The 12,743-nt window shown below is 50.4% G+C and overlaps 1 protein-coding gene across 1 annotated transcript; it reads left to right on the plus strand.

Annotated features, from left to right (window-relative positions):
* Window positions 1-979: 979 nt before the first annotated feature.
* On the plus strand, window positions 980-12,366 carry CCDC198 (coiled-coil domain containing 198). Its single transcript, XM_072865455.1, has 6 exons — window positions 980-1,196; window positions 4,254-4,330; window positions 8,301-8,387; window positions 8,953-9,051; window positions 9,482-9,647; window positions 12,125-12,366. The coding sequence occupies exons 1-6, from the start codon at window positions 980-982 to the stop codon at window positions 12,364-12,366; spliced, it is 888 nt and encodes a 295-aa protein (XP_072721556.1).
* The last annotated feature ends 377 nt before the right edge of the window (window positions 12,367-12,743 follow it).

Raw genomic sequence — 12,743 nt, forward strand, 5'->3', positions numbered from 1 at the left:
GCCCCAGTCGCTCCAAACCTATGCAGGATTGTTCCAGGAATCCCAGTGGGATGAGCTTCTGCTAAATGAACCCTGGCTCTGACGCCGTTTTGGGCTCTCCCTCACACACTTGGCATTTGCTGGTTTCCACGTGTTTCGCAGTGGAGCCCACAGGTGCTCTGACCTCCTCCCGCAACCCTATTCCTCCCAAAAAACCCACCCTGCAATAGTAAACATTGCATAAATAATCCTCCCTACGTATTCTCCAACCACTCCACCTTGGAAATGAATGACTGACGCCCTACAGCACCGAGGAAGCTGTGCCCTCTGAACCCCCTCAAACGCCTTGGGAACGGAAAGGAAGAAACAAATGGAGACGTGTGGATCTTTCCCTTATGCACCGATCCTGCTGCGTTTGGCCCAAATCCTGCAGCAGCTCCAGAATACGGCTCACTTTGGCTGATGTTTTCAGGTGGGTTTGTGCTAAAGCTGCGTTTTTTCCAGCAGTGCCACTGGCCCGCAGGAGCAAGGGTGGAGGACGCTCGTCAGCCAGCCCCTGTCCCCAGGCTGCTTCTCCCATGCAGGGTGGGAGATGTTTTAACTCTTCTGGTGCTCTGAGGATTGAATTTCCTTTCAAAAACTGAAGATTTATCAAAAGAGCTGCTTGTAGAAATACCTCCAGGTCAGCCAATGGCCAGCTGAGGTGGTGCCCCTGGTTGAAAATCACTTGTAGGTAAAAAACAAAGCTTCCCCAGGGCTTGGTGCTGGCTCCCTGTGCTGCTTTCCACTTCTCCGTCAACAGCAGTCACCTCTCGTCCCCGCGGGGGAATGGCCAGGGCCGGGTCAATGTTTAACCTAGCAGGGAAGGACGTGTGGGCACATCCGTGGGAGCCAGCCCTGGCCTCGGCAGGGAGCTCCCAAGGAACCGTGGTCGCTCGCAAGGGTCCCTCCACATTCAGGGATGACGGTTTTCCTTCTTTCAAAGCCACCGCTCTGCAAGATGGGCCTGAGCTCTTCCAAAGCACACCCCAAGGTGACCAAGGTGGCACCGATGCGCGCTGGGGAGGACCTGCCCGCTCTCGCCACCCCGTACCGGCTCCCCGGCGTGCCGGGAGAGCCCAGCCTGCACCCGCTGGCCGTGGCAGAGTGGGGAAAACCCACATTTCACCTGCAACTTCCACCTCTCCGGGAGACCTGGTACGGGAGAGCCTCTGCAGGTAAGGGGGTCATCAATGAATTATTGCGAAGCGCAGGGCAGAGACCCACGGGGCATCAGCCGGGGCTGCGGGTTTGCTTGCTGCGGTGCAGGGTGGGTGTAGGTCTGTGCACGTGCCATTTGCATCAGTAGCTTTTTGCCATTTCCAGGATATTTTCGCTTTGAGAAAACTCATTTCCCCCCCCCGCCCAGCCTGTTTTGGAAAGCATCTCAGTCACCAGACCCCAGACCCCAGGCTCCTCACTCCCATCACCCCTGGGAACAGCCCTGCTGCCCAGCACCAGCCTGGCATGCAATGACACCTGCCTGCATCCGAGCAAGGCCTCATACAGCAGCCCCTTAACTCCTGGTTATACAACCGTTCTGCTTACCTGCTGCCACTGGGTATATCGATATCATTAGCTTAATTAGAAGTAGATTCTGGGTAATGTGCTCAGCAGGTAAAATTCAGCATTAAAATAAATTATAGCCATGTCTCGCACAGGGCTAATTTCATAAGCCAAGAGGCAGAGAGGAAGGCAAATAGAATAGCTGTGTGCGTGGTTTTTTACAAGTGGCATCGTGCAGCCCCTCACAGCAGGGTTTAAACTCCATCCATACCCAAACCCTTCCCAGAGGCGAGGAATGAGGTTTGCACCCATCTGAAAGTGGATGCATAGCTCTGTACAACGAGCTGGATGGTGACGAACGGCTTCCCACAGCCACATTAGGCAAGCGTGGGGAGAAACCCCCATGAATGCCAACATGGTTTGAGAAAGGGCAACGCCGAGGAAGGAGGATCTGCAGCCCTAGCCCCCTCCTCCCCTCTTTTCCATTTCCAAAAATGAATTTCTGACACACGCCAAGCAGCATTAAGCACCGCTGCTTCACCAGGGGTGGGATATTTCCTTCAGGATCATCCACCGAGAGGCACCAGGAGACGGTGAAAGCAAATAAACCTCTGGCACGATAGCAGTGACGCTCCCAGAGCCAGAGGACCTGGGGTAAATACAGATCAGGTCTGGCTGTACAACAGGGGGTTTCAACTACTTCATGACAGCAAGAGCAACCAAATATTCCTGTTCTGGAAAATTATCATCACTGGGTATTTAACAGATGCCTATAAAACATGTGTACTTTTATAAAAAATTTCAAAACCCCCTCAATAAATGTCATTTTCTATTACTTTTCATTTTCAGAAATAAAAAGAGTATGCTCAAGAGTACTTGAGCAATGTATTAGCTTGAGCTGCTGTCTAAATAAGCAAAGCCTCCAGGAGAATAGGTTTTATTTGGTTTATGAGGGTTCATCTCGGCTTGTGTTAAATCCTGCTTCCAGTGGGGAGAATCTGCTGCTACTGAAGTGCAAGGGTAAAAAATAGAAGTCATGAGAATGACTTCAGCTGGGACCCCGTGCTCCCTCGGTGGTGGCTGTGTGGTGGGACAGGAGTCCCTCCCCGCCAGCGTCACGCAGGTGTGCCAGGGACCGTCCCTGCCCCAGGACCGAGCAGGTTTGGGGACAGCGAGCACTTGGCTCCCAGTTCCTTATCTGTAGATGATAAGAGCAAACCTCCTACTAGACACATGCATGGATAGGATGAGAGGGAATAATTTAAATACATTTAAAAAAAAAAATCTCATAAGGGAGAAATAACTTCCCCAAAGCCATACACCTTGCCAGAACAAGCTTCTCCCAAGCCCAAGTGTGCCGGGTCCCACGTTCCCAGCACCATGGGCCACCTCCTTACATTTTACTTCCCCCTTAGAAATTCTTTATGCACTAATTTGTCCTGCAGATTGAGAGGCAATAACTTAATAAACCACCCCCTTTTGCTATTACAAGCTGTTATTACAAGCTGTGCTCCCCGGCAGCTGAAGTCTATCTCCGGAGGAGCCACCTGCACTGGAAATTTTCGCTTCAGGCACCCATTCCTGCACGTGCGGAGCAGCTGCAGCTTTGCTCAGCGGTTAATCATTGCCGGTGCTCAGCAGAGCCCAGCAATCATTTATCCGATGGAGTCACCGTCTCCTCCCATACCCCAACACCCTCCCTCCATCACCTTCTCTCTCTCTTCTCCAAGAGCCCTGCCTTGGCAATCTTCCATGGGGCTCATTTAAAGGGACCACTGAAGTCCCCCATAAGGTCACCTCCAAATTATTATTTTTAATATAACTATTAAATCTGGCATCAACTATAATGTAATTCCTGCACTTTATCCCCAGCTCTCCTCCCTGTGGCCACCTCAGGGCTCCCACCACATAGAAGCAAGAGCTGTTCAGCAACACCTCACTCAACTCCATGTATAAAATGGCATTTGAATGCACCAAGACAGTTTTTGGGGAGAATAGATAGGGCAGAGGAACTCTTTTGTAAAATAAATACTTACTGCACATGCAAGTATTTATTTGTGCAAGAAAAAAAAAAGAAGGCAGTCGTGTCCACCCAAGAGCACCAGCGCAGAACGGACCCGAGCCCAGGTCACATTCAGGCCTCAGTGAAGGCACTGCTTTAATAACTAACAGGCGATCGCTGGTGTGTAGCGTGTTATTTCAGGCTGATTTCCAAAGATGATGAGGGTCTGTGATCCTGCTGCTTGTCTGTCCATAACACTCACTAACTTCTGAACGCACTGGCTGGCTAGAGCCCAGCTCTGCTGTGGTCAGTAAAAGCATCAGAGATGTTTCTCAGTTCCACCAAAAAATAACAATAATAAAGCCTCAGGGGCTGAGCAGCAAGAAGAGATCCAAACTGCTGCCCGTTCCCCATTTTAAAAGCTCGGGTAGGCCACAGGAGACACAGAGGGTGGTTATTGTCACATATAGGATCCATGAGAAGTTGTAGAGTGAAGTAGGAGAGGTATGCGGCAGACATTCGTTAGAAATCGCAGGCACAGATACATCCTCACTTTATTTCTGCAGCTAATAGAATAATTTATACCATGTGTTACTGGGGTACACCAAGAGAGACATTAGTAGGACATGCCAACCAAAAAATAGGACAGAAAACTGTTGCTGAGTACAGCCTAGCAGTTGGTGATCACCCAACAGTAACTTCATCCATTTCTTCTCTAATCTTTCAGGCCCCCTTTCTTTCAACACTGTGCCAGAAAAGGGAGAAACCAGCATCATTAAACAGCACCCTCCTCGAAGACCTCAAGTAAGATGAGTTCAAAAAGCTCCCTATGGAGTTGCTCTGATTGACCCATTGACGCGGGCTTTCTTGGAGATGTGGGCACGTGCCACAGCACCACGGTGGGGGAAACAAACGTCCTATAGCAATGCAAATAGGAGGTCCTACCTCTAGATGATCATCCCTAGATGAGCTTTATCACCAGCCCAAGTTTGGTACCTGGGGCAGAGCAGGTACGTTGACTGCAGAGAGGTTATTTTTGGTTCATTAGCACAAGGGAGAGGACTTCATCTTCTAAGAACAGCCAAAGAGGGGGCAACGCAGCAAGGCCCTGCCTTTGCCCACCCGCCTCCATGGGTCCACGCCATGCTGGCCAGCCCTTTTGTGCTATGGAGACACCCAACAAGGACACATGTCCCAGTGCTGGCCATGAGGCCACCTCTCCTGCAGCGACCTGCTTTCCTTTGTGGTGTCTGGGTACCTGCAGCCAAACCTTAGTGCTCCCATGGGGCTAATGTGGCCGACAGAGCCCTGTGCAGAAGGGATCCAACTTGCATCACGTGGGGCTGGTTTTGGCTCTTCAGGCCAAATATCCCATCAAGGTCTGGCATCAGCTTAGGGGCAGAGAGGCAGGTAAAGCAGACAGATGTGCTTTGCAACAGGGGCCAGTGAAAGTACAGAGCAATTATTTTAGGTTTCAAGAATTGCTATGCATGCTGTGCACCTACACGTACCTTCACCTTCTCCCCTCAATAGCACTGTATATATGTTGCACACACACACATCTGTATACCTAGACATAAAAAAATTCCTCCCCAAACAAACATAAAACATCCTTGTTCACTCCTCCATGACCTTCCTTTCCCCTTCCTGCACTTCCCAGATCTCTTCCCCTCCAAGCCCTGAAACCTGTGACTCTGCCTGACCTGGCAATCAGGTTTTTCCCCACACAAGACTTATCACGACATAACTAAAGCTCCAAAAATATATTTATATCCATATAATTTACTGCAAAGAAGGAAAGGAAACACTGCTAGCACACCATGCCACACAAGGGTTAGAGTTGCTATTTCATAAAAAAAAAAAGTGACAAGAAGCCTTCTACATGCATTTTCTGTGCTGATATTTTTATGCACTGATGCTTTTATACAATACAAAACCCGGGTGAGGCTGAGGCCATCACGTGCTCACAGGGCTAAGCTGGAGCTGCATTACCAGGGCTGTACAATTCTTGCCATGAATCAGGTTATTTAAAACCCAAGCCCAGAGAAGCACACTGCTTTCTGTGCTCCACCTGCATTTTTGTTGCTTCTCCACACCCTCCCAAACCAGCCAGCAATACCTTCCAACTTCCCATCTCTTACCTGCTCACTATTTAAGATGCAAAGCTGTCAGCGTTTGGCCGAGATTGAGGTCTCCCTCCTTCCCTACGCACCTACAGAGGGTGAGGGAGGGACGCTGGGGAACACCAGGCTCAGCCCCGCTCTGGATACCCCAGAGGTGCAGCTCCCCCACTTCGCTCCTCAGATCTTTCTCCTTCAGAGCCCTGGCCTGAGGCTTTCAGCTGTGTTTCTTCCCTGCTGCTTGGGCCAGGTCTGGGGCTCCAAAACTGAGAGCAAACAGGGCTCAGAGGAGTAAAATCAGACAGGGAAAGGGGACAACTTGAGCAGACCCCCCCCAAGCTTGGGTGCAGCAGGGTGTCCTGCTCAAGGAAGCACTCAGCTGCTGGAAATACCCCCTCTCCTCCTCCCTGTGCTCTCATTTAGACAGGACTTTTAATCAGCAATTAAGGGCCAATGTTGTACCTGCTGCTGAGACCTTCCTGAGAGCCCAGCTGCACAGGGCACATCAGCAGCCTAATTAGGCAGCTGGAGGGAGTCCTCAGCGGTTGGTGGTTGGGGACAAACAGAGGCAAATGCACTTCTTGGCTGTTTAACCCATGAAAGAGAGGTATTTGCCCAAACTGGCCATGTGCTTCTCTGTAACATTCCTGTAGGTGCTGGGTTGTCCCAGCACTGGGTGCAGCTTGGACCAGCTACCACTGGTCACCCTTCTTCCCAGCCACCTATATAACCCCTTGCAATTAAAATCCTTGGGTGAGCATCTCACCTCCGCTGCTCTGAGACCCCCCTGTTCCTCCCTGAGAGCATCTCCACTCTCCCAAAATTTGGTGACAAACCCTCTGCACATGTCCCACCACAGCAAACCTGCTGAAGCAGGGGTGCTTTGCTCAAGCCTTCCTTGCTGTGATTAAGGTCTTTTTAATATAATAAAGAACAGAGGAGCCACCAGACGGGGTGAGCTGAAACCCAGGCTGCAGCTCTGGCCAAGACTGGTGGCTTCAGAGAGCACAGATGGCCACCAACTACTGAATAATGTGTCCCTGGATTTGGTGGGAGGATGAGGCAGCAGCACCTGGAATGAGTCCAGCTACGCCTGGTGAACCGTCATGTGGAATCGCAGCCTCATTTAAAAATCTCCTACCAGCATGTAATCTTTAGTCATTGATCTTATTTCCGTTACGGCTGTATTTATGTATTATTAAAACAGTGATAATACTCATTGCAGGACACCACCACTGTTAATCCTACCCCATGCTTCTGCCATTGCTGTGAGGGAGCGTAAACAGCACCAGCAAAAGCCCTTTTCCCTGTGGGAATATTTTCAAAGACAGCGGAGCAGGATGACATGGCCTTCTCAAGGACTTTTAGAGGATTTTGGTCAGGGAGTATTCCCAGAGAAAAATCCCATGAGGTTCACAGAGACGAAAGAAAAGAGTCGATTTTCCAGCCAGCGACACAACTTTAGGCGAAAGCCTGAAACTTGGCTTCCCCACCGGGCAAGTCGATAGATGCTGGAGTTCATCTGCCTTCCTTCGGCCACCCCGCGCTGGCTGCCTTGGTGGCATCTAGGAGCGATGCACAGCCCAGGCCACAGCTTGTGGTGTCACATGCTGCCATCTAGTGCCATTTTTTAAGCTTCATATTCAGTTTTGTGGAGTTTTTTGATGCCGAAAGACATGTGAACTTGCCGTTCGGGGCTGACTGGGGATGCCTCCTTTACATGATGCTGCTGACTTTCTTTTTTCTCCTGCGTTATTGCATTGATTTTACAGGATGCTTCAAAACTACAGCTCAGGCTCTGGCAGCAGTTCAGTGCAGACAGCCGGAGGCATGTCACCATTTAGAGGACACTCTAGTTCCTATTCAAGAGGTTAATGATGTCCCATATAAAGTGCCAGTCAGGTCTTACTGATGAAGTCCTTGATGATGCTCCCCTTAATTTTTATGGAAGCTGGACTGAGCTCCCATCCTAGAAGGAGACGCTGGCAATATCAAGCCATGAACTGACCCAGTATCATCTAGTAGCTTGACACAATTTAAGGAGACAACTTACTTAGGTCCTTAAGATAAAAATCCATGCTCAGAGCAATCTGTAAAGCAAGTCTCTGGCCACTTCCGTTAGCCACCAGGAAAGACACTTTGTACCGTGCACAGTCCTGCAGAGAGAGGTTGTACTCAGGCCAACACAGGAGAGACTGGTTGGACGGAGGGGATGGTCCTCTGGGTCTCAAGTATGTGGGCTCTGCCCTAGGATGACCTGCTAGGAGACTTTATATTAAATTATGATACCTCTCCATGCTTCAGCCTCAACATGAAGCAATCTGGGCTGGGATTTATCTTCACTCTGGTCTTGGCTGGAGCCTTGGGCACTGTTAAGGCCTAAAGAGAAATAACTACAGGGATGAAATTAATGTCAAACTGGGTTTTTGCTGCTTTGACGCTAATGCAGGAGATTCCCCCAGTTTTGTTCACTCCCGAAGCACCTAAGGAGATGTTCATCTCCCTGAGCATCTGCTAGAGATGCTAATCTCCTTCCTGTATCCCAAGCAGCCAGGCCAGAATTGGAGCTGGAAAAATATCAAGGTAGTTTCATATAGGGTTTTATGATTGTGTGGAACAAGCAATGCTGAATATTATAAACATTGGACTCGTAGAGGCTTGAACCCGCTGGTCCTCTGCAAGCAATTGCTCCTGCAAAGCCCTGGAGTCAGCAAGAAGTGGCTGCAAGCCCAAAAACGAAGGTAAGTGCATGGGTCAAGCCCTGTGCACGGGTCGTTGATGGCTGCAGGCTCCTTTCCCTTCTGGTTCGGGCACCTCGAAGAGCTGGAGAGCAGAAGTTGGTGTTTTACACCGGCTGCGCTCCCATCCCTGGCTAAAGGTTTGAGTACCACGTTTTTAAACGGCTGAGCAACTTGAACACCCATCGCTTGCAGTCGGCAGGGAGAGGGCTGCAAGTGCTGTGTGCCGTAAACACCCCCTGCAACCCCAAACATGCAAAAGTGGTTCTTCCTTTTGAATCATGAGATTATCTTGGACAGCCGACTCAAAGCGGTAACACCTCGGGGGGCAGAAGCACGTATACATTGTCTTAATGAAGATTTTTTTTCCATCATGCCCCAGAGCTGTGAGATAAACTGCAAGCGCAGTGGGAATCTGTGATAAATTTCTGCAAGTTGGCTATGCAGGGAGACACCCTTCATCCGGGGGGTGCCTGAGGGGCCGGGTGTGGATTTGTGAGCTGGTGGCTGTTCCTTTCTCTTTCAGAAAGTGCAGGTGTGTTTACTTATGTTTTTAAACACCTCGTAGGCTCCAGAGAAGAGGGGGCAAAGCCTGAGACACCTCCCTGGCAGGCGGCAGCACTTGCACAAGCTGCAGATGTTGGACTTGACCCGCAGGCGCCGAGAGGTAACGCTGAGATAGATTTGCGGAGAGGCCAGGGCTTCCCCTCTCAGACAGCGGTCTGCTCATCCCCTGTGTCTCTCCCATGGACGAAGAGGCTTAAAGCCTATTTCTGGGAAGAGCAGATGAAGCTTTCCTGGTGGTTTAGGCAGAGGTGAGGTGGGGAGCATCCCCGGGGTCCCCATGATCAGTAATTACTTCTGATTTTTGCAATGCTTTGCCCTCATTTGGCCGTGGCCCACGGAGAAACCAAAAAAATCTCTGTCTGGTTCATGTTCTGTCACATACCCAGTTTGGCAAATACCATTTTCCCTGGTTAAACTACTTGACTGTGTGATTATTTTCAGCGCCAACCCCCTAATGATATGCCGTGTTGAGCTGTTAAAACGTGTTCACTGCTCTGCTGCTTGTGTTGATGCCTCGTTTGCAAACCCAGGCAGAGCTGAAGCGAAATCTCCACAGGGAGGCAAAAATCAATAAACAAAAAATCAAGGAACTCAGCCCGAAGAAAGTCCTTGACACTCTACAGAGAGGCAACAGTGCCGAAAGCCGAGACCTCGTCCCTGCTGAGCACAATCAGCGTTTTCATGGAGACGACCATGGTAAGTAGAATAATTTTCCAAGGAGATGTAAAACTTGACAGCCTCTTAAATGTCATCAAAGAAGTTTCCCTATGGAAGCTGCTTCCACTGCTCCATCTCCTGCTGTGACACAGTGCAAGTTCAAAAGACTGGAGGCGAATGGGGAAAGCAGTGAGGTGCGGTCGTAAGGCAAAGCATTGGGGTGCCTCAGAGCAGGACGCAGGTTTCTGGGCTGCTTCTCTGATAGCATCCAAATAGACCTGAGTAGATGTGAAATAAGAGCCATGGAATAGCCACAGGGGCATAAAAGCAAAGTCCCCAGGGCCAGGCCCCTGCAGGAGCCGGTTTCCACTGGCAGAAGAGTCACAGCTTGGCCCACATGTGCCCTGCATGGCAAACTGAATACGAGGAGAGGGTGTCCCTGTGGTCCCACGTCCTTGGAGAGGCAGGGCGTCCATTGGGCAAAAGCGTCCCAGGCGGTGAGCATATAGACTGCTGCGTAGGTGAACATACATGGGCTGGGGGGAACCTCTGAAGCTCCACCAACATGACGGCCACAGGGGTGAAGGAGAAAAAAAATGGAAAATGACTGCCTGAAGATCAACCCTTACACCAGGTTTTGTACCCCGCCCTCTGCCCCAGCACTGGACACCTCCTGCCCGAGCCTGGGGTGTGCTCAGGTGGACGTAGGCTGTGACAATATCACAGTGGTCACTCTAACAGAGTTGGCAGTTGCCAATTAAAACGGGCCCTGCCAGCTTTCCTTCAAGCACGAGACGCCAATTACTCTGTCAGAGTCTCCACCACAACAGGCATCCATCCTCAGGTGGGGAGCCGAAGCCAAGCCCCAGCCCCACGCTAACCCAGCGATTGCCCCATGCAGGCACGGAGCTGGTCCCTTCCTGGAGGGAGCAGAGGGCTGAACCGCTGGTAGCTGCAGTCATTGGTGGGTACACAACTGCCTGGTTCCCTGGCAAAATACACCAGGGCACATGGTGCAAACAACCAGCTCAAATCTTCAGCTGGGGTCAAGCAGGGTGGGCTTCAGAAGAGCTCTTCTACTGCACCAGGTTGGTTACATCTCAAATTTTTCTGCTCTGGAGAAAGCAAGTGTGACGTTCCCTCACAGCAAAAGGGAAACCTGGATGATTTGAGATCTCTGGTTATTTTCAGGGACCTTGTGAGACTGTTTTTTGGGAGAACAGTCAGCCTTGTCTCCCCCCCTTCACGTGCATGAAGGACTGAAGGAGGGCACCTACCTACATTTTGGGGTGTTGAACCTTGCAGTAAGTCTTCTCTGGCAGAACACCCTTGGGCACTTTGGGAAGCTGGAATGGGGCTCAGCAGGAGAAAGAAATGGAGAATGAGCTGCTTGAGCAACAGCTGCTAGAGATTTGTTCCTGGCTTCATCATTGCATGGTCCACCAATATGTTGCATTTCTATGCATGGTGTAGTCTCTGGACTCCTGCCATCCTTAAATGACCATGGGGTAAATGTTACAGTCACTGAGGTTACTCACTTTTTAGGTTTAGTTTTATATGGAAACCGCTTCCCGCTGCCCAGAGCCAGGCAATTTCCATCGCAGATTTGCATCCCTCTGGGTGATGTGTAATTAAAGTGAGATGTTCCCGGTTAGACGATTTCCAGCCATGGTTCCGTATTACTTTCAACATCTGACGTGAAAACGCATCAGGTGAAATTAATTTAACGGTGACAGATCTCAGCCTCTCTTGGGCACGTCTCCCTGCTGCAGCCCACGCCGTAGCGCAGGAGGGAGCTCGGCACGGTCGGCATGACAGCGATGCCAGCAAACGCTGAGCAGGGGCTTTTCATTCCCCCACACGCCTCGGGGATGGGCGAGCAGCAGGAATGGACGTAGCAAAAATCTGGAGAGATGACCTGTGGTGCTTTGGATTTGGCCGTGACTCTGCTCTAAGCTTTGGGGCAGTGGTTGACACAGGTTGGAGGAGCAGCTGGGGGGGTTGGAGATGCCAGGGCGCACAAGGTGACCTTACTGTCCCCAACGAAGGGGAAATCGAAGCGAATCTTAGCCGCCACTTCGTACTGACATCCCCAAGGCACGAGCCCTGTTCTGCTTTCCTTGCACGTGACAACTTCTGGTACAGGCTGGAAACGTATCACTGAGGGTAAAAATGCTTAAATCAGTGAAAAACTTGTCTGCCGGTGAACTTTCACCAGGAGAAAGGGGAACAGACTTGGCTGCTCCTATTTCCTCATGTTTCTTCGCCTCAGCTCTCTTCTTCTTGGGGTTAAAACCATACTGCCTCTTGCCAGGCTCTATAATTTAACCAGATATAATCCTGAGTATATTATACCTTACCCTGCCCAGCCCCGAGCATGGGGTCTGGTCTTACGGGGATCTCAGGATCTTCTTTACATGCCTCCAGCTGCCCATAACCATTTCCAGCTAAACTGTAAGGGACCATGCATGCAGCTCTGCAAAATTATCTTTTTTTTTTTTTTTTTTCTCCCCAAGGAAACACATGGGGTAGAGGACTCTCCAGGCAGCATGACGGGTCTGAACTTTCTCCAGGCAAGAGCAGGAAGGTTGACCTGTGGTTCTGCAGGGAGTTGCCGACGAGGGATCTGTTCTGGGACACCTCCAGCACGGGCTCTGAGGAGTGGGAAAGGGAAGAGAAGAAGATTTACCGCAAGCTTGTGAGAACCAAGACAGAGAGAGTTTCTCTTTTCGATGACTTCTTTGATAAGGATTTCTAGTGGCATGGCTTGGGGTGAGAGGGACGTGCTGAAGAAACAGGGCCCAGCTCTGGTGGGGCTGAAAGCCCCCTGGATGGAGGGACTGAGGGTGGAGACATGATGTTGGCAGTAAGCAGCATTTCTGGGCGTATGGGCCAGTGGAAAGGCCAGCTGGAAATGAGGAGATCACCGATGTGGAGTGAATAATGACTGCTTGGGTTATGTGGCTGAATCAAAATATCTGGGGGAAAAAATGGCTTGGACCGAGCAACAATGAAGTGGGGGTAGAGGGAAGAGGAGGAGGCTGGCAAAAAAAACAAGCAGAAGCTGGAAAATATTCTGGGTTAACCCCAAATATTAAGTTCCAACTGAAATGAAATGTTTTGCTTGCCTTTGGG

The sequence above is a fragment of the Ciconia boyciana genome, chromosome 6 (assembly GCF_034638445.1).
Source record: "Ciconia boyciana chromosome 6, ASM3463844v1, whole genome shotgun sequence".
NCBI lineage: Eukaryota > Metazoa > Chordata > Aves > Ciconiiformes > Ciconiidae > Ciconia > Ciconia boyciana.

Excerpts from the sequence above, each read along its gene's own strand:
- CCDC198 (XM_072865455.1), top strand. The coding sequence starts at position 980 with ATGGGCCTGAGCTCTTCCAAAGCACACCCCAAGGTGACCAAGGTGGCA. Across the intron at positions 9,052-9,481 it reads TGACCCGCAGGCGCCGAGAG|GCAGAGCTGAAGCGAAATCT; the intron begins GTAACGCTGAGA and ends TTGCAAACCCAG. Across the intron at positions 9,648-12,124 it reads TTTTCATGGAGACGACCATG|GAAACACATGGGGTAGAGGA; the intron begins GTAAGTAGAATA and ends TTTCTCCCCAAG.